This window comes from Botrytis cinerea, chromosome 10 (assembly GCF_000143535.2).
Source record: "Botrytis cinerea B05.10 chromosome 10, complete sequence".
NCBI lineage: Eukaryota > Fungi > Ascomycota > Leotiomycetes > Helotiales > Sclerotiniaceae > Botrytis > Botrytis cinerea.
In genome coordinates this window covers 521,584-541,443 of record NC_037319.1, presented here as the reverse complement: position 1 = coordinate 541,443, position 19,860 = coordinate 521,584, and the positions used below count along the sequence as shown (strand labels likewise).

The following is a 19,860-nucleotide window of genomic DNA, read 5'->3' as shown; positions in this document are numbered from 1 at the left end:
TCGAATTGTGCTTGTGCGGTTTGCTCGGCTGGATGCGTCATCATTGTATTGGGGGAATGGTTGGGGTTCCGGGAGATGGTCGATGGGTTGATGGATGTAGAGAATTATATGAAGAGACAAAGTTTATGCTGAAAGAATTCTTCGAAGAGACATCCGAGACTGAAAAACGAATGTAATAATCCCAACTCCAACACCTAAAACTCAGAACATTCAGACACGTTATCCGAGCAGCTCAAATCTGTATTTTGGTATGTATCAACTTGGTTGATACGTGTCGAAACACTTCAAGTTAGTCTACTATTGCTGTATTCATTCATCATCATTACAATCTACGAGAAGCTATGTACCTACTTATATAGGGAAGCGCTAGCGCCCCGCTAGCTAATACAACATCCTCTGCATATATATTCACATGATCGATATCCCAACACTCTATATCCTAACAAAACTCACGACAGAGAACAACAATAGCAATCCTCCCCCATCCATCCATCCATCCATCATGCTTGCAACAAGTCATTCTCCGGTATCACAATCCCATTTCATCATTTCATCCATATAACACAATGCCACATCCCATGTCTTTTCAACACAAGTAAATGACACATACGATTAAAACATACTATCCTCTCTCAAACAACGCACAGCGAAGAAACCGCATCCAGCCAAAACCAGGGTGGGTGCAAAAACCGAGTTAACAATTCCATGCGATTTTTGCCAATAACGAGATTAAAAGCATCAGATGACAACATGAGCTGGCCATCAATCACCATCAAATAATATACACATACATAGGTACGCCTTGTATGAATACCCAAATCGCTTCATAAAGCCATACCACACAACAAAATCCGAACACATCAAAAGAACCAGCACCAATTCTCTAATCAGTAAATCAATAGAGAGAATTAAATTCGACCACATTTTATTCTATTCTATTCATATCATATTATATCAAATCAAATCATCCTCAGACTACCTGTCCATAGCACACAACAAATCTACGATCCCGACTTTGAATTCGAGATGTGAAAGATGTGAAAGATACTAAGTAAGTCTATGTAGCTCATACCTAATTATCTATCAACATTTACTTTCACTTCCATAGAGCTTTTTTTTCCCCACCCCTTCCATGTATTCATTGATTTCACAACTTGAAATGATTATTATTATTATTAGTATAGAAAAATCGAATAGGTGAATATGAATTGATAGTACGTACGTATTGAAAAGATGGTCAGTTTGTAACTCTGAGTCAAAATGATGCGCTATTCCCATCACTATTTATTTAGCTCAGACACATATACACACATATACACACATATACACACATATACACACATATACACACATATACACACATATACACACATATACACACATATACACACATATACACACATACACACACTACATAAAACCATGAATATCCTACCCAACGCATAGGGGGAGGGGGAAGCAACTCATCTTCTCTTCTCCCTCAATTTGAATCCCCCTAAACAAACAAGCAAATTCAGCACAAGCCATCCCCAATTTGCATCTCGCAAGCATCTCGCAAGCATCCTTCTTAAAAATAACCCAATAAATCCCCACAAACATAGCCAACTAGAATACATTTGCTACAACAGCCACACAACAAGACAAGTATGCAACATCCAGAATTTCACCACATCACTCACGTGTTATCACATAAAATTATCAACCATAAAAATTAGATAATATTTCATTTTCATCTCCACTCCTCCCCTCTCCTCCTCTCCCAGTCATTCTCTCCCACTCAAATCCCATAATTTTCCTACTGATTATATTCACCACTCCCTTCCCAGGTTTCGTAATATGCACTTGACTCTGTTATTCCCAATCTCCCTAACCTAATGTCATATCTTCACCAGCCTAAAAAAACGCCGTGCCTCAAGATATAAGAAGAAAAACTATGGTTCTTCTTTCATCGACCCTCCAACCAAATAAATTTTCCCCAAACGGATAACCAGCTAAACTTAACCAGTCTTAGCTTTCTTAGCCGGTCTCTCCCCATCACTAGCCCCTTCATCTTCACTATCAGTTCCAGAACTTTCATGAGCAGAATCATATTCTTCTGCCACATCACTCTCACTATCCGTCTTGAAATCTTCATCAACACTCTCATCGTCTTCATCAGCACTTCCTCTATCAGCTCTAGCTGCGACGACTTCTTCATCAGAAGATTGCATATCCGGATTATTAAGAAGAGCAATGTGTGCTGTATTATCTTCATCCATCTCATTCTTAACACGAATTCCCTTGATCTTAAAGAAATCCTCGAGATTCTTTTGTTCTTCGCGATTGATGTTGCTGAATTGTGTTTCACCAGCTCCACCCTTCATTCCAACTGCGATATCGAAGGTACGGGAAGCGGAAGTAGCTCCACCAACACGAGAGAAAGTTATGACTGTAATTTGTTCGTAGGTAATGTATGTAGCAGGTTTTGGAACGAACATGAAAGCTTTCTCCAAGCAATAAAGGAAACCTTCACTAGCTTTGATAGAACATTTGATACCATATTGTGAGTGATGACTAATAATGTTAGTAAAGCAAAGAGAAAAATATTGGATAAATAACTTACCTCAAGAAATCCTTGGCCGGTTGATTAATCTTCTTTCCGGCAAGACCACGGAATACTTGTGTGACAACTTCATGTAATGGTTGTTCATAATGTATACTCAACTTTCCTGCGTATTTATCTTTCATTACATCCTCCGTCATATTCAGATCAATGGTAACTTCTTCATCCTTCTTGAATTGCATAACCAAGAAAGGATATCTGGTTTGACCTTGACGTAGTGGTGGGTCCAAACCGATACAAATCATAAAATGTAATTCATCAGGCTTTGGTAGAACCATGAATTTCTTGATATTATCGTATTGAATCTTGTAATCGTATGTTTTACCACGTAATCGGAAGGAGCTTTCGTACATATCGATATCGAAACGTCCTCTGCGAACAATTAGCTTTTTACCAAAAAATTGAAAATGCGACATACCTTGGAGTAAGATGCAATACATCCAGGAAAGTGGCAACAGTATCTCCAGCAACATCCCCAATTTCAGCCTTCTCCATTAACGTGTCATAAAATATGGTAGATGCATTGGTTTCCTCTCCATCAGCTTCGTCTCCAGAATCCTCTTCTCCTTCGCGAGCTCCCTTCTTTGGCGCAGTACCAGGAATATAGAATCTCATCTCAACAAGTTGATCCTTTCCAGCACCAGATTTCTTTCCTTTGGCACGCGCACCTCCCAGAGCTCCGTTTGTGCCCGTATCATCAGCATTCCCTGGGGTGAACTCGACCGCAACTTCATTTTTGCCTGCCAAGTTTGTGTTTGAGATTTCGGTGTATGGGATTTCGAATGCAGGTCTGTTTTGAACGTTGAAAACCAATTCCGACTTTCCAAATTCGCCTTTACCCCAATTCCATCCCCTTAGAGCGTGCTCCTTGTGCTCCAAATTCGTGCTGTACCAGTTCTTGAAAACTTTACTTAATCGCTCAAAGTCCTATCTTGTATCAGAAAGAATGCGCCAATTCAAGGATGTATAGTATACTAACATCTTGTAAGAAGCCGTCAAGTTGACAGATATCACCATTGCGCAACAAAAGCTTCACCTCAAAACCTTTCGCTGCCTTGCTCCATTGCGCGCCTGCGATATTACTGCTTTCGAGTGTGAATGTATCTCCGCCGCTCGATGGCTTCCATCCGAATCCAGTTTCAGCGAACCTGCATCGACCTGACTCTTTCGAGAGATCAAGGAAGATATTTTCGAAACTCTCCCTAGCAAGTTTGATAATGTTAGCAATCACATCTGAAAAAGCCTCGCCTTTAGCTTTAACAACTTCCAACATTTTTTCTTTGCATTCGAATCGCAATTGATTCCAGTTCATATCTAAAAGGAGATAAACTTACATAGCCATATTTTGAGTTTTGGTGGTGGTTAGCTACTACTTTTTTTGAGGAACGATTTTTCTGCAGGACAATTTGGCAATTGAGGTCGCGCGGTCGCGTTAAGAGAGAGAGACGCATAAATTGATTAAGCTTCGAATCACGTGATGATATGGATTTTGGCGATAAAATGGCATCAAAAGACAGACGAGAAAGGAAACGGGATGATCTAAATTCGAGAATAAACTCGTATTAAAGAATCCCCTAACATGATTGCGACCTATTGAGCGTTCTCTCTGGATTCAATTCAATTCATTACTATTTGGAGACATTTCACATATCTACTGCTGGCCTCGGCTGCAAGGCTACATACAGTCAAGTCAAGATGTAGCATCTCTGATATCATGATTGTTTCAGTCTTCTGAATGAGAGATGAAGATTCCATGATTCACATTCCTGAAACCACGTCCAAATCTATTATGCGCCCTTTGAATCCTTCGTTTATTTCAATCTGACAGGAACATGGAAGTGTCACTTTTCTCAGGTCTTTCTTTTCACATAGAACATATGTAGGAAGCATTCAAGTTATTATTTGATCCTTAGACTCCCTATGTCTACTTGCTCTAATAACGAGCAAGTTACATGCCAATTTAAAAACATCATCTCTCGCTAATGCGTGCGCTGGTGTGGTATAAGAGCTTTGAAAACAGTTGTCGACCCCCATCAAATGAAATGGTATAACAGTTAGGCTTAAGGTGACGTAAAAGATAAAACATGAACGGAACGCCAATCGATGCCCATAACTGTCCCGAGTGAAAAACCGTAACACAATAGTCGTCTTCCTAACATAGTAGCCATATCGTCCCCCGATTCAACATCTAACATCCACATCCATTATGCGGCATTCTCCTTTTCACTCTCGGAGAGAGCGGTCTTTTCGTTCATTGATATTGTAGGTGATTCGGCAGATGATTGTGAAGGTGATTTCTTTCGCATAATGGCATCCTGGCTACCCATTCTTCGACCCAACGCCCTCTCCAACTTGGCTCCCAATGCCAATTTGCCCATGTTGTCTCTCTTCTCAGTCGTCAGATCACAACGTTGACTCTCCAACTTCTTGTTGTGTAACTTGTCGAACCCTTCTTCAATAGCGGTGATTTCTTCTTGGGCAGAATCGGTGGTTTCGACAGAGATGGCTTGGCTGTAAGTGCTGAAGCGATTGCCTTTGGAGGAGACCTTTGTGGAAGGCATAATTGTCAGCGATGATCGGTGATTATTTGTGGAGGTGGTTTATGCTGGAATATAAACGATGAATGAACGGGAAGGTTGTGTAGAATAAAGAAGGGAGAAGGAAGGAAATAAACATACACTTGGTGCCATGATAGGACGGGAAGAATCCAAGGACGCAACCATCTTTGCGATATTCGTTTCAGATTGACACGGGATGAGATTGTATGACAGATTAAATCAAGGTTTCCTCTTGTAGTATGATGTGGTCCCTAATAACAACCGTTATATGATCGAATCGCAGAGTGGCTCGAGGGAGTGAAAAGATATGGGCTATCGCAGGCTATTCTGGTCTGGAAGTGATGGCGTTGATCCACGTCTTCGGCTTTTGTAGTAGCAGCAGGTGTTCAAGTGGGTCAAGCCCTGGGTGCCACGAGGAAAAGGGAATTGAAAGGGCAGTCAACTTCAAACAGGAGTGAAGGAGTGTCAGGAAGGTCTGTCAGGAAATTCCAGGGACCCCTTCTCGAAGGTGGATCAACTTCAATCAAAAAGCTTCTAAAAACGGCAACGCACTGACAAAAGATTGCAGCAATCACTTGCAGAATGGCAGACTTGCAGTGGAATGAGAAAGAAACGGAGACACGAATTTCCTTTTCAAGTCGGTGGAGCGTTTGTAAGACTCAATTGAGAGGGACAGAGATAAAAGGTAATGAGCGGGTTGGCAGCTTGATTAGTTCGTTGAGCGATAGTGTCATCAATCTCTGATAGGTGGCTCGACGGAATTTCTGGAGGATCGATTTGATGCAGTCAGCTTTTAAAGTTTCACGACGAATATCGACGAACAAATTTGATCGGAATAATAAATGTGATAGGAAAGATGCACCTTGGGGAGGGAGGGTAAGAGAGAAACGTGGTGTGTAGGGATTCGGAAAATCTTTTTACAATGATTGGGCTGATATCAGCGTTCGTCTTGTGTTAAGTTAGTGAAGTGGAGAAAGCGATGGGATTTGGAAATGTTGGATGTATGTTAGATAGTGGATGTTGGTTGTGAGGCATTCATAGGCATGTATTGCTTTTGGCTGATGGAGGATGGATAGGTATCTTCGTTGGGTAGATTGAGAAGAGAGGAGGGGAGAGGGGGGGAGAAGAGAAGAGAAGAGAGGAGAGGAGAGGATAATAAGTGAAGTGAAGAGTTAACAGAGTCCATTTTTCACATTTGATCTATCTGCCGCCGATATATGAAGGTAGATGGATAGTGCAGCACTGCCTTGTGTTCCTCCAAGGGCTCCAAGGGTATGAGTGAATATCAAAGTCGATCCTCCTTCCTCTTGCAACTCGGATCCTACCAACAATATCTAGATGAGCAGTAATAGTCGATTCAAGGATAGCAGCAACATTCATTGAGATTCAGTTATGGTTGATACTGGTCGATCTGAATTGGTCTTGTCTACCCAGGTAATGTCTACCTAAGCATTTACACGTTTCGGGAGAGGCGGTAGTATTCCCAGGATAGTTGGCATATGGCCATCTTGTTTAGAATAGAAGGAGAACCCTTTGTCAACCCTCAGGTGGAGAGAAACTGTAGCCCATCACACACGAACTTGGAGAGTACCTACCTCACGAAAATCTGGACTGGAGACTGGAGACTGGAGGCGAGAGGCTAGATGCAGAGACGAGAGACTAGATGCGATTATTATATCGAGAATCAATATTACTACTAACCATTCATCCGACAAACCCAAAACATCTAGAGTATTAGTTTCACGATTTTGATATATGATAGGAAAGAAACTTGGAAAGGGACCACCGGGACCGCCGGGACCAGACGTGACTTGAGCATAACCGGTAAAATAGCATTGACGGATGGTCAAGTGAATAAAGTTTATTTCTTAACTTCGCACGTGGCAACCACGATATATTCTAGATTAAAAAGAACGCCGTCGTATTAGGTCGCATTGAACTAGGGGCATCTAGTAATGCTTGTATCATATGAAACAGAAGAGACGTTCGCACGTTCGCACGTTGATTAGCTGAACATGTAATATCTCACACAGTAACCCTAATTAGGAATTGCTCTTGCGTTTGGTGCGGTACGGTCGAGATCCATTTACATCCCATCACGCATGCAACCACAAGCAGCCAATGGAAGATCTTACACGCCATTCGAGCATCACATGTGTGGCGGTATTTTGCTTTTTCGGTATTGAGCAAAAAGTGAACGTCGTATTGGAGTGCATATGCAGGATGCCGTCGAGGGGAAGGGGAGAGGAGGGGAGGAGGGGAGGAGGGGTAGGCAAAAGCACTTGACGGTACCCCTCTGCCCTCGTTAAGCTGTGGCAATGTTCTCTGGCCTCCTGTTCTACCAGAGCGAATGCGAATAGATTGTGGTGTTTTGGATCTGTACGGAGATGTATGGTGTACAGAGTAATGAGCCAACAATTTGGAAGGGAGTGGGCGAGTGATACAGTACCCAGCACGCAGCATGTCTTTTCGGTAAATAATTATAATGAAGCAGGGCAGAGCAGATCAGACCAGTGCAAGAGAGCATTTCGTACCGATTTGATGTCCTCTGTACCTAGGTATGTCATGCAGCAATTGGAGGTCCTCGATGAATTAATTGCTCATCGCCCTTGCCTCCAAAATATCATCCCAAATCGGTCCTTAATACGTCGCTTCCTACGCTCACAAGAGAAGTCAGAAGAAAAAAAAGAAAGTCATTACCTTACCCCACCATAAAATATCCACCTGGATTTTCTCACGACGTAGTGCTCGTAGAACTACGAAACATCGACAATCTCTTACATTGAACACATTGAACACATTGAACACATTGAACATCCAAAGTCTTATTTCCACACTCAAAATTACCTACCAACTGATCCTTCACGATGCCGAAGAAACAATTTTTGAGAGATACCAAAAAGAAGTCCAAGCATACACCACAGGTAAGTCTTCACAAATGAATCAAATCAAATCAACGAACGCAATGTAACATATGCAGATCCCAGCAACTGCTGATGAATATCTTGCCGGTAAGTCATGGTTGGATTCGTAAGCCTCAAGATGGCCACGGAAGCTGAGACATGTCATAGCTGGGGTGGATTTCGAAGAAGCAGGTGAGAAGTGGAGAGGGGGTGATGCTGTAAAGGTAAGGCTTCAGTGAACCACTTCCACTTGTGTCTTCAACGGGATCTAAAAGAAAATTGAATCACAACAGTCGACGAGATTCTTTGTCAGAGCAATCGACAATTATGAAGAAGCATTAAAAAAGTTTCCAAACTCCTTCGATCTTGCTTACAACAGGTGAGGTCTTTTTGTCCTGGGATTCTTGTGACGAAGAATCTAATATCCTACAGAGCCCGAGTCTTGTATGAGCTCACACAGTATCCGAAGCTTAGAGCACAACTGCCTGGAACTCTCTTGGACCTTCTATCAGCTGCCCTAGAGGCTAGCCGATTTGCATTGAGTTTAAAGCAGGATAATGCAGATATCCTATTGTATGTAGTACACAAATCCCGTGGTACTTTTCACGGCTAACAACATCAGCAACACCGCCCAGGTTCTTACCAGTATTGCGGAAGTAACATCAGAAACGAGAAATGTCGGTAATGATAACAACCTAGCCTTACTGGAGGAAGCGATTGAGCTCTTTCAGAGATGTTTGACGTTACAGGAGTACCAATACACTGAATCACAAACCCAAGCTGAATCTGCACCCATATCAGATGATGATCCAGACATGGAGGAAGGCGGGGTTTCATTATCCAATCCTAATTCTGAACCTCCACAAGATGATCGGTGGGCGAGTATTGTTGAGCCAGTAACTCTTGAAACTTTACTAGACACAGTGGTGGCTCAGCTTCAAACACTCGCAATACTGTGTGGACTGGTAAACGTTGATGCTGGTCGAGGTCTAGCATGGATTGAAGAATATTCAACGACACTGCTTGGCGAAAAATTACAAACCTACCTTGAAGGCACTCCAGACCGACAGCAAGAAGCTGGTCTTGCAAAGTCCAACTTTATTGCCGCTCTCGCCGATGCCAATTTCAGATTCCAGCGAATTGACATTGGGACATACGAACGAACCTTAAATGATGCTTACGCATCCTTGAGCATTGACGACAATCCCGAAGGACTTTGCGACAAAGCTGAAGCATTCATCTCATATAACTCTTCTATTCGTTTGAATCACGAAGCAGCTCAATCACCCGAAGTGTCAGCATCGCGATGGAAGGTGTTAACGGCAGCACTCGACAATCTGACGAAAGCTTCAAAACTTCCTTCGGCCGATAATTTACCAAAGATTCACATCTTACGGGGTGATGTTGACCTTCTGAGATTTCAGTTAGGACAGCCACCTAGTAACTACGAGGTTTCTTTCAAGAATGGGGCAGTCTTATCCAAGAATGCCGAGAAATTCTATCGTGGTGCTGGAAATTTCGCGAAAGTTGAGGGGTTAAGCAAGGAGCTAGAGGAGGCTGAAGTTAAGGAAGCTCTAGCTATGAGTTTGTATGGTGAGCAAGATAAGTTATTGAGATGCGTCAAGTTGCAACCTGAGGTAGTAAGGAATATTCTGGAGGATGCTCTTGATGATGGTTTGATCTCATATGAGGCGTTATCTGCCATGGGTATTGCATAGTGGTCTAAGGGCTTCTCAGTACTATAAGATCATGGATGTTCAAGAAGCCACGAGAAGGATTGGATTGTTTCGACAGACTCATTATTCCAAAACAAGGCCAATGTATAATCAAAAGATGATTGTCGTTGGACTCTGTAAGGATTGCTAAATGTCAATTTTGATGTCACCATTGTCCAAAGTATGGATATGCACGCAGTCTTTAGGCAAGAATTTATTATGGTATTCTACTACTATCTTCCACCCTTATGAGCTTAACCTTACAACTTGATCTCATGAAGCGGGACAACAATGATTTACAAAGCTTTTGTTCGCATTATGTGTTCAACTATAGTATTGCCCACCCATCACATTCACTTACATATCATTTCCCACTTCTCTCCTGACCAATCGAACCCTTGTTATCTAGATCTGGTACGTGCACGAAACTACTAGATGCCTGAGGCAACTACTCGGAGTTCTTCTTTTCGCTTATGAATTTGTAAAATAATGGAGACTCAGAACAGCTTCATCCTTTCCCACCATCGACTACCCCAAGAAAATTCTTTTCGATATCCTTCTACACCTCAAAACACATTTACTTACATTCAAGAAGCTTCCTTCTGTACTTCTGATCAATCTCTCCACATAGCGCTCGTAATACCAATCCTTGAATCTTTAAAGCGATCATCTTCTCCCGATTCCACGAATTTCGAATCATCTTCGACAAACATTCCCAAAATTTGGAAAACCCCGCGATTTCTGTGATAGGACTCTATTCTGCTATTTTTCACCCAATTTTGAACTTTGTTCGAACCCATCTGCGACAGTCCATCTCATCTGTCTAAATTTTCTTTAAAAAAGCATCTCTCCGAGACCCCTCTTATCTTCTAATTCTTGTGAGGTTGACAAAAGTCTTCCTTCCCCACCTTTTCTACAATCATGGCCGCCAATGGTACTTTCAATCAACAAGACCAATACAAGTCAACCGAACAATATCCAGCTACTTCCGGTGCCGCTGGTTCTTCAACCGGAGGTGCTTCCGGTGGAGAGCTCTCTAAAGATGAAGTTGGATGGTACTTTGTTGAGCAATATTACACTACTTTGAGCAAATCTCCAGAAAAGCTCCACGTAAGTTTTTATGATTACTGCTATTAAAACTACAATTTGCGCTAACATTTCATAGCTCTTTTATGGAAAGGCATCTCAATTCGTTTCTGGTGTCGAGGGAGCTCAAGCTCCAGTATCGGTTGGCCGAGCTGTAAGTTTTGCGCGCCTTCATAACTGCAACTGTGGCTAATTTTTTCGCAGGGTATCCAAGAACGCATTCGCGAACTCGATTTCCAAGACTGCAAAGTTCGTGTCACCAATGTCGATTCCCAATCCTCCTTCGATAACATCGTCATCCAAGTTATTGGTGAAACTTCCAACAAGTCTGCCGAGCCCAAGAAATTCGTTCAAACTTTCGTTTTAGCTCAGCAAGCTACCGGTTATTTCGTTCTCAACGATGTCTTCAGATATATCAATGATGAGGGCGAAGAAGAGCAAGTCGAGGCTACTGAGGCCAAGGAAGAGTCTGCGCCAGCTCCAATTGCTGAAGACGTCGAAATGCCAGCTGCACCAACTGCTGCTGAGGAATCTGCAGCTCCAGAAGCCACTTTAGATGCCGAGGTCATTGACAAGAAGTTGGAAGAGACCATCGAGGCTGAGCCCGCCACTGCCGAGCCAACCACAAATGGAGAATCAACCGAGGCTGCTGCTGAAGTTGAGGAGAAGCCAGAAGAGCCAAAGGCTGAGGAGCCAGCCCCTACATCAGAGGATATTGAGAAGGCTGTTGATGAGGAAGTCAAGGAACCCGAAAAGCCAAAGGACCCCGTTCCAACTCCAGAGCTTTCAAGACAACCTTCTGCCGCCAAGCCAGCTCCCGTTCAACCCGCTACCCCAGCTAAGCCATTGAGTTGGGCTGCCCGTATTGCAGCTTCAGCTGGCACTGCACCAAAACCCGCTGTTCCAGTTGTGCAACCAAAGGCCGCCGCTCCAGCTGCACAAAAGCCCGCTGCTGCCGCCGCTCAACCAGCTAAGCAACCAACAACCCCAGCAACAACCGCTGCTACTCCAGCTGCTGAGAAGAAGGATAACTCACCAACAGGCTCTGCCGGATGGCAGACCGCTGGAGGTGATGCCAAGAGACAGAACAGACCTCAATCCATCTCTCAGCAAGCAACAGAAGACAAGGGAACTTTGGGATACGTTCGCAATGTCAACGCTTCAGTCAAGGACGATGAATTGCGCTCAATCTTGAGCTCTTTCGGCGAGTTGGTCTACTTTGATATCAACCGCGCTAAGGTAGGCCATTCCTGCCAATTTATCAAATGTTTTTCATGATTATAACTAATTTGCGTTTAGAACTGTGCTTTCGTCGAATACGCCAATGCCTCCGGTTATCAAGCAGCAGCTCAGGCCAACCCCCACAAAATCGGTGAAGAAACTATCTACGTTGAACCTCGCCGACCAAAGGCTTCTGCATACGGTGGAAATGGTTACTCTGGTGGTGGACGTGGTGGGTTGAACCAACGTGGCCGTGGTGGATTTGAACAAGGTCGTCCTGGAAACCAATCTCGAGGCAACTTTGGTGGAGCAAACCGTGGACGTGGAAATGCCAATGGACCAAGAGGAGGTCGTGGTGGAGCCACTCAAGCAGCTTAAATGCAAATATCAACAAAAACACCTTAAAAGTTAAAACGTCGCATTCATCACCCATCACCAGAGCATGGAACCTTCGACGATGTATCATATTCAGTCACCTTGGATCACGAGACCAAGACCCTTCTACCTTGTACTCTATTTGATCACGAAAACTTCTCGGGGCCTTTCTTTTCATATTCATGCTTTTAGGACAGCAAAAGTTCAGCAACTTGATTATTGGCTCATAGTTTCTGCGGTATCATGCTTTATGAATAGCTTTATGCTTTTCTTTTTCACGTTAAAAAATTTGAGGATGGATTGGGTGCACTTTTTTTTTTATGGATCACAGAATTTACGCAATTTATGATGTACTCTTTTGTCTGTCTCGATTATCTGGCATTGCAAGAATTTGATTTCCCATACGCACTTTCAATTTGCTCTCTTTTGCCATACTACCTATTCTTCGATTTCACATCCTTTGAGTTATAATGCATAGCATGTTTTGATGATTATGGATGGATGGATGGGGTCGGTAATGGAAAAAAACATGTGTTGATGGGCTATACCCACGTACGTTGGGCGGGGCTCGTATGGTGGCGACGAGTGGATGGAAGGATTGGCATGAAGTGGGTTGAGAACGGGTGGCTGGATACTCCGGTGTGTAGACAAAATCTATGCGTTGCTGGTGAATACTGAGCAACCTTTGGCTAGTGGAAACACTCTTGCTAATGAGTTTGTGTGGGCAGTAGAGGGAATGGAAAGTGGATTCATGGTAGATAGGATTGCTAAACTGGGGTGTGTAACAGGCAGAAGGAATAATAAAATTTACGAAATTCGATGATGAGATACGATGATGTTTAGTGAATGAGTGATTGAGTGATGGAACTAGTAAATGAGTATCGAAACTTCAAGACGGAATGAGAACGTAGAAGAAAATAAGCGAGATGATGAAATGGTTGGTGATAAGAACAGTTATGAAAGCCTTCTTGAGCCCTTATATAGATCAAGAGAAAGGCTCTCATAGCCATTATTTCCATGATCTCATCGCAGATTGACCAAAAGTCCCTCAATCCCGTCCAATTACATGCAGTATACTGGTTCAGTACAATACCTTCCGGCTCCCGGGAACGATTACGTGACGGCATAACATCTCAACCTCACTAAAGTACCCAAGCGTATTGTATATAGCTCTTATAGCTTCAAACCTAGAATAGATAGACACAAAATAATACATTACATTACATTACATTACACCCATTATGAAGACGTCATAGTCAACACCGAGGTGATGCTAATAATAATAAGTATGCTCAAATACTCGATTTAAGGAATTCTCTAACTATCTCTTTATTTTTCACGATATGTATATAGTTAGATTTGATAGCTGTAATGTGATAGACTTGATTAGAATGATCTAATAGGGGTTTGAGTCTATAAAGCCCTGCTTGACTTGATTATCTAATAAGTAGATCTTGAATTTATTTTCTGGGCATGTACTTGTAGTCGTATATTGAATAGCCGTTATGACTCCCGAAGTGGAAGTGACATACGTGTAGCGCAAGCGCGCATGTCACATCTTTCTGTCGGTTGTGTGCATTAGGCTGTATTAATGCTAGGCTAGGCTATATTAATTCTATGCTACAATGACGCTGTGTGAACGCTACGCTGGGCTCTCTGCGCTCCCTGAAATAGGGATAGGAAATATATCTTTGATTTCCTACTCTATATTCAAGAGGCGGGAGAGAGGTATCTTGCTATATTCAAATATCCTGAATCTGGAGCCCGGAATCGGGAGGCGTGAATACAAATACCTTTCGCTGTTGTGGAAAATTGTGTAGGATGTTGGGAACTGAAAAATTGGAACTGGATGGTGTGTTTGGATTGAGGTGAGGCATCAGGCGTGGTCTCAGTATTGTTTGGTTTTGCTGTACCGCCGGGGTTTGGGTCTGGCGCTCGAGGTTGAATTAGTTGATAATCGAGAGTCGAGCATCGTGGTCAGTTTGGGAGAATTAATAGGCCCCCCCGGTAAAGACAGCACGAGGACTACCACACTGCCAACAGTTGAAAGTTTTGGACCAGTTATAGACACGACAACCGAATCTATTACAATTCCACCCTAGAATAGGAAAATTGCTAGCCGTAGTTTGAACAACTCGGCCAGGAGCGACGAGCGTGGTATTCGTGCCGCCGCATTTCCAACAGCTGATATCTCTGGAAGAATTGTGTGCTGCACATCCTGGTGCACCGCAATACCAATCACCAGCATGAAAAGCATTAGCTGTTGCTTGAGGCGGCGGGTTATGAAAGACAATCCGAGGAGTGCCACATTTCCGACAACTCACTACACCGTTATCATTTACCTCGCCACAATTGAATGAGCTACACTTCCAAAAAGCAGGGGGTGTTATTGGCGCTCTAGAACGACTGCCACAATTTTTACAGACGACATGCTTGGCGTAATTATGTTTGGAACAGTCTCTGAATGGACATACCCAATCTCCGGCATGGAAAATCTCATCGCTACCATCTACTCTTTTTGTTCCACGCTGACTGTAACATCTCTTGCAAATGAAATGCTCGGAAACATTGCGTTCTCTACACTCCGCTGATAAACAGAACCAATCACCAGGAATTGGATAAAAGAGTCCGGTACCATTCATAACTCTCCTCGGTTGGAATGGGTGAGGGATATTTGGAGATTTCCTTGTTGGTATGTTTCTTACTTCCTCCGCCATATTACCTTCATGTCCCGCTTGGTTGGCGGTTACTGCCGTGGCAATCCGAGGTCTTTCTTTTCTCACCCTATTTCCTCTCAAAGGACTGCAGTCATAGCTCTTTGTTTGCGAGGGAAGTTTCACGTTTATTTCAACTTCGTCTTCTGATTCTTCCTCTTTTGACCCTTCCTCATCTGAATGGTTTCCAAGGCTGACATCATAGCCCGTCTTACTCGTGACTTTCTGAACTTCCCAAAAGCGAGACTCAATTCGCCTTTCTATTTCTTGATCCCAATTTGCAGGGTAAGAACCTTCTATCTTCTCCGCTGTTTCGATCCAATTTGCGGGTGACTCCTCGGCTACATAGTCACCTTTTGTCAATTGAGTCGGGAAGAAAAAATCCTCGGGGGGATCGAGATCAGACTTTGGTTTAGCTTGCATCTGGTTGTCTGCATTTGCAATACACGGTGATTTCGGACGAGGAATCTTGGCGGGAAGAGATGGATAACCCGGATAATCGTTTCTTGACCAAATCGGACTAAAATTATTGGCGCCCGGGTTGAGATTAGAGTTAGTAGCTTTGGCTTGTATCCAATTTTCTGAGCAGGTACCATTTCGTGAATTCGAGCGAGAAGAGCTGGAAAGAACTAATGTATCAAGCCTCCAGCTTGAGGGACAATCAATTAGATCATGTCCTACTTTGTCGCACATAAAACATATTTGGTTTACATTTTCGTCTGCCCCGGCTCTGTCTACTTCTTGAATCTCTAATGTCTCACCAGACGTCATGTTAATCGTGTAATTGCTCTGCTTGTGGACAGTGACATCTAATGTCTTTGGTATAGACTTCCTTAATGGTTTCTTATCATCGCAGTCTTCATCGCTCAATAAGAAGATGTCTGGATCTGGCAGTGGAACTGAGAAATCTAATTTATCATTGGGCCATTCATAACCAAAAAAATCAGCAAAGAAATCGGGATCTTGAAGTTCCGACCATAAATTGCTAGGTTCAGAAATAGCCTCTTTAAAACGTGATGTCAAGAAAGAGCTTTTTGGTTTTGCTAAGTGGGCATCAGATGATGGTGTACGTTGTCTCATACTCCGCCTCATAGTTCTAGGCGACTTTTGCTGTAAAATCGAGGATCTGGGGCTTGTTGTACATTGAGGTGTAGAGCTGGAAACATCATCATCTTCTAAATGAGATTGATCTGGTGAAGTGGACGATGACATTCTATTCGATCTTTTGGGGTGTGCTACCTCTGTGACTGATAGTTGTTGGTTGTGCAAAATTGAAGCATTTGTTGACGACGGTTGTTCCGGCGGCTCTGTTTTCTGTATTGGATGTTGCGGCAATGAAAGCGGTGGTTCGGACTTCAAAGCAGGTTGCGCGTTTCTCATCTGGGGTGGTACATAAATAGGTGAAGGTGGTTTATCACCGTGATTCTCAATGTCTTTTTGTAGTAATGATGATTGAATTTCATTACCTGGTGTCAATTGCTTCTCTCCTCTATGTGCCGGCTTGTAAATCGATGAGAGTGCTTTATCATTTGCTTGTGGCAATTCTGAAGGCGATTCATCTTTTGAAGCTAACATCTGCTTTGGTTTGAAAAGAGGTACATATGGTGAAGGGCTTTGCTGAGGGTGATTTTCCTTCAACTTGGTAGCATTTTGATGAATTTTGTCAATCTTGGAAATCCTTTGAACGTCCCTTGAAGCTAGCCCCAGATTTGTGTTTGCAACATGGTCAGTTCGTTTTCCATTCGACGCTGAAGACATATCTTGACTACCATCAACGGCATTTGGTAAGTCCCTTGATTCCATGGGCTCGGAGATAGGCCCTGTTTGATTCTTGACCTCATTAGAGAGTTGCGAGTGTTGTGATTTCGTAGACTCGGAAATTACTGTGTGTTTCTTTATTTTTTCAGAATCAGATGTAGCTACTTGTGTGTGACTCGTGGATGGGCTTGAATGCCTATTTGAGACACTCTCACTTTTTGTTTCATTCAAAGTCGGGAATGTATCTTGACTTTCAGTAATGGATTTCAACGGTGTCTGCGACTGTGGCCTGGGAATGATTGTAATTGCTTTAGCAGCGGAGGCAATCGTTCGTGCATCTCTCAACGATCGGTTCAATTTCTCTTTTGGAATACTCTTGACATTTTGTCTTCTGTGGAATGGTGTACGTGAATCTTGCTTTACAACGACAGAAGATTGTGACTTCTCAGGGCTCGTGACATTGTTGTTATCGTTTAGATCTTGGTCTCCAACACTTGGTGCGGTTTGAACATTGCTCAGGGATGACTTTCTAGTGCTTGGGAAAATAGACCGTTGTAAATGTCTTAATACTAATGAGGTAGAAATTGCTGGATTCTGACCAATATTTTTGGACTTGAGCTTCTTGGCCTGGAAGTCTCCCAATGGAAATTCTTCACTTGTTGAATATTTGTTACTACCACTTTTACTACTGCCTCCACTACTGCTGCTATGACGATCTTCTGGATATTTCAGGCTAGGTGCTTGTCTTACTGGTACTCCGAAAGAATGGCCTCTTCCACTCGTATTTATATCCGAGTCAGCAGTTGATTCGGGGTATATTGCATATCGACTACGGATTTCTAGCAACACTCTTAACTCCCTCTCCTTGAGTTCTTTCATCTTAAGTTGATTGAGCTGATCGGTCGTCAACATCTCCAATCTCTTCTCAAAGCCATTGATCTCTTTGAGGTCCCTCCGTAAATTGGAAATCTTCTTCTCCAACTGTTTTTGTTCCTTAGATTGTTCGTACTTAAATTCTGCAAAGTTTGACAGTTGACTTTCTCCTTGTTCAATTTGAACACTTGACTGAGTATCTGTATCGGCGGGAGCACATTTTGGACCTTTTGCTGGAGATGAAAAATCTCGCCGTTCGTAATTTTCGACGGCAGGAGTGAGATTGCTTCCGAATTTTCTTCTAGCAACAAAATTCTCAAACAGACGTGTGATTTCCCTTGGGGCATTTGACGCATTAATTTTGATGGAGGGATTATCAGGTTCATGTCTCTGTTCGTAGTTCTGGTGCATGCCATGCTCTTCTTCTGTAAACCTGTAGGGAAATGAGGGACTTTGACTATCTATTGCCTTGCCTTTTCCCTTTCTTTCAGTTGAAGGAAGGGCCCTTTGATTGTCTGGAGATGAATCGTGGTTTCTTGGGCGATAATTTTCTGGTACATGGTAAGCATTTAGCTTTGCTTCAATTGCCAGCTCCTTGGCCTTTTTTGTCGTGATATCAATTCTCATTTGGGTGCTCAACTGCTCTCCTCTGGTTTTTCTTGACTCAAACTCGGAAATTTCTTCCAGAGCTTCTACCAAACGAACAATCTCACAAGTAATCAATTCGTTAGCACTTGCTGTTTCGATCATCGATTTTAGGAATACCTCAAACTTGTGGCCTAGGGCAGCCGACTTTCGGTTCAATCTCGAGTGAAATCGCCATAGCCCTGGTAAGATTATATCCATCGTGCGAGGATATGCTTGAGAGAGAACTCCATCTGGTGTATTCCATGCTGGGTCTGGATACAATCCCATCGCTTTTCCATCATTATCATATAATATCTCAAATTTGCCAACTTGCTTCAGGGAAAAATCGTATGTCCATGGGTGCACTTTACTTCGCCTGAATCCGTTTAGATGACGAATATCCTTAGACCAACGAATTGGAGGAGAATTTGTTCTTGTCTAGTCGCAAAAGATCAGTCATAAATTCCAAAGGCCTTCAAATATCGGAAATTTGTACCGTAACGAGATCAGCCCAAAAACTCTCATCTTGGCACTTTACTGGTTGGGGGCATTCGTCAAATAAATGCTCCTTAGTGTTACATTGCGGACAACCTGAGATGAATCCAAACTCATCCACAGGAGCTACACAGGAACCCAAGTTGTGGCCCTCCATATTACAGTTTGCGCAAGGGTTTCTAAGATCACTGTTGTAACCTGGCTCATTTTTATCATAAGATCCTTGTCGTTGCTTAATTGGTGATCGACTTGGATCTGGTATTGGCTGTTTTGATAATTCTTCAGTCGGTGACAGTGTAGTGAGAGATTCCTGCGGTGAGTGCTGTTCTGACGAAGAAGAAGTTGAATTTTTCACAGGGTTTCTGATTTTATTTTGATCTTTGGACTCAAAGGATGGTGTTGAAGTGGTTTTTGACGATGGACCTGCGAAGAAAGGTTCATCAGGCCCTGTAGTAAGATTAGCATGCGACACAAGTTTCTTCAGAAATAGCCAACTAACAGAAATGTTTCCATGTCTCGACTCTAGCTGTCAATGATCGAAGATCCTCAGACATACTGGAGCCATCACTTTTGAGACGGTCCATGGTTTGGCCATACCAACTATAAATCGCGCTATATCCTATGCCTTCTGAGTGTGCTTTATGGCCCATTGCCTCCAGTCCGTCCAGACGATTATGGTCGCTCATATTAATAATTGATCGGGCAATTTAAATAATAAATTTAAATAATGGTTGTGCTAAGTAATACAATTTTGGTGTCCAAGAATATAATCAAAAATATTGTTAATTTGGAATGGGTTGCTGGTAGACTTAATTCTGTTACATGCAATGAGGGTTGACTGTTCGCTGTTGCCTTGCACCATAAGGATATCTAGCAAGAGCAATCATTTGTTGGATAGCGCAGGGAAGGAACGAACAGATTCAAGGTACAGTC

The 19,860-nt window shown here is 42.8% G+C and overlaps 5 protein-coding genes across 5 annotated transcripts; 2 read left to right on the top strand and 3 right to left on the bottom strand.

The window, feature by feature from the left end:
• Positions 1–1,680: 1,680 nt before the first annotated feature.
• On the bottom strand, positions 1,681–4,033 carry Bcpob3. The gene is made up of 5 exons (XM_024695449.1): positions 3,937–4,033; positions 3,582–3,804; positions 3,021–3,529; positions 2,603–2,974; positions 1,681–2,553 (listed from the first exon to the last, which is right to left on the bottom strand). The coding sequence occupies exons 1-5, from the start codon at positions 3,942–3,944 to the stop codon at positions 1,998–2,000; spliced, it is 1,668 nt and encodes a 555-aa protein (XP_024551243.1). The 5' UTR covers positions 3,945–4,033; the 3' UTR covers positions 1,681–1,997.
• A 149-nt stretch (positions 4,034–4,182) lies between these two features.
• On the bottom strand, positions 4,183–6,244 carry BCIN_10g01400 (hypothetical protein). Its single transcript, XM_001555666.2, has 2 exons — positions 5,281–6,244; positions 4,183–5,148 (listed from the first exon to the last, which is right to left on the bottom strand). The coding sequence occupies exons 1-2, from the start codon at positions 5,323–5,325 to the stop codon at positions 4,807–4,809; spliced, it is 387 nt and encodes a 128-aa protein (XP_001555716.1). The 5' UTR covers positions 5,326–6,244; the 3' UTR covers positions 4,183–4,806.
• Positions 6,245–7,464: 1,220 nt separating this feature from the next.
• On the top strand, positions 7,465–10,094 carry BCIN_10g01390 (hypothetical protein). The gene is made up of 6 exons (XM_024695448.1): positions 7,465–8,084; positions 8,141–8,171; positions 8,232–8,287; positions 8,357–8,442; positions 8,496–8,636; positions 8,686–10,094. Exons 1-6 carry the CDS (start codon positions 8,028–8,030, stop codon positions 9,779–9,781), a joined length of 1,467 nt encoding a protein of 488 aa, XP_024551242.1. The 5' UTR covers positions 7,465–8,027; the 3' UTR covers positions 9,782–10,094.
• Positions 10,095–10,247: 153 nt separating this feature from the next.
• Positions 10,248–13,413, top strand: BCIN_10g01380 (hypothetical protein). Its single transcript, XM_001555668.2, has 4 exons — positions 10,248–10,888; positions 10,944–11,018; positions 11,069–12,103; positions 12,164–13,413. The coding sequence occupies exons 1-4, from the start codon at positions 10,700–10,702 to the stop codon at positions 12,461–12,463; spliced, it is 1,599 nt and encodes a 532-aa protein (XP_001555718.1). The 5' UTR covers positions 10,248–10,699; the 3' UTR covers positions 12,464–13,413.
• A 414-nt stretch (positions 13,414–13,827) lies between these two features.
• On the bottom strand, positions 13,828–19,828 carry BCIN_10g01370 (hypothetical protein). Its single transcript, XM_024695447.1, has 3 exons — positions 19,427–19,828; positions 18,929–19,374; positions 13,828–18,870 (listed from the first exon to the last, which is right to left on the bottom strand). Exons 1-3 carry the CDS (start codon positions 19,611–19,613, stop codon positions 14,452–14,454), a joined length of 5,052 nt encoding a protein of 1,683 aa, XP_024551241.1. The 5' UTR covers positions 19,614–19,828; the 3' UTR covers positions 13,828–14,451.
• Between the last annotated feature and the right edge of the window lie 32 nt (positions 19,829–19,860).

Bases quoted from the DNA above. Each gene is read 5' to 3' on its own strand.
- Bcpob3 (XM_024695449.1), bottom strand. The intron at 3,530-3,581 runs GTTAGTATACTA...GATACAAGATAG, and splicing joins TTGACGGCTTCTTACAAGAT to GACTTTGAGCGATTAAGTAA. The intron at 2,554-2,602 runs GTAAGTTATTTA...TAACATTATTAG, and splicing joins CCGGCCAAGGATTTCTTGAG to TCATCACTCACAATATGGTA.
- BCIN_10g01400 (XM_001555666.2), bottom strand. From the start codon at position 5,325: ATGGTTGCGTCCTTGGATTCTTCCCGTCCTATCATGGCACCAAGT. The intron at 5,149-5,280 runs GTATGTTTATTT...CCTTCCACAAAG, and splicing joins GTCCTATCATGGCACCAAGT to GTCTCCTCCAAAGGCAATCG.
- BCIN_10g01390 (XM_024695448.1), top strand. From the start codon at position 8,028: ATGCCGAAGAAACAATTTTTGAGAGATACCAAAAAGAAGTCCAAGCAT. The intron at 8,085-8,140 runs GTAAGTCTTCAC...TAACATATGCAG, and splicing joins AGTCCAAGCATACACCACAG to ATCCCAGCAACTGCTGATGA. The intron at 8,637-8,685 runs GTATGTAGTACA...TAACAACATCAG, and splicing joins GATAATGCAGATATCCTATT to CAACACCGCCCAGGTTCTTA.
- BCIN_10g01380 (XM_001555668.2), top strand. From the start codon at position 10,700: ATGGCCGCCAATGGTACTTTCAATCAACAAGACCAATACAAGTCAACC. The intron at 11,019-11,068 runs GTAAGTTTTGCG...ATTTTTTCGCAG, and splicing joins CAGTATCGGTTGGCCGAGCT to GGTATCCAAGAACGCATTCG. The intron at 12,104-12,163 runs GTAGGCCATTCC...ATTTGCGTTTAG, and splicing joins TTGATATCAACCGCGCTAAG to AACTGTGCTTTCGTCGAATA.
- BCIN_10g01370 (XM_024695447.1), bottom strand. From the start codon at position 19,613: ATGAGCGACCATAATCGTCTGGACGGACTGGAGGCAATGGGCCATAAA. The intron at 19,375-19,426 runs GTTAGTTGGCTA...ATCTTACTACAG, and splicing joins CGAGACATGGAAACATTTCT to GGCCTGATGAACCTTTCTTC. The intron at 18,871-18,928 runs GTACAAATTTCC...TTTTGCGACTAG, and splicing joins TTTGGGCTGATCTCGTTACG to ACAAGAACAAATTCTCCTCC.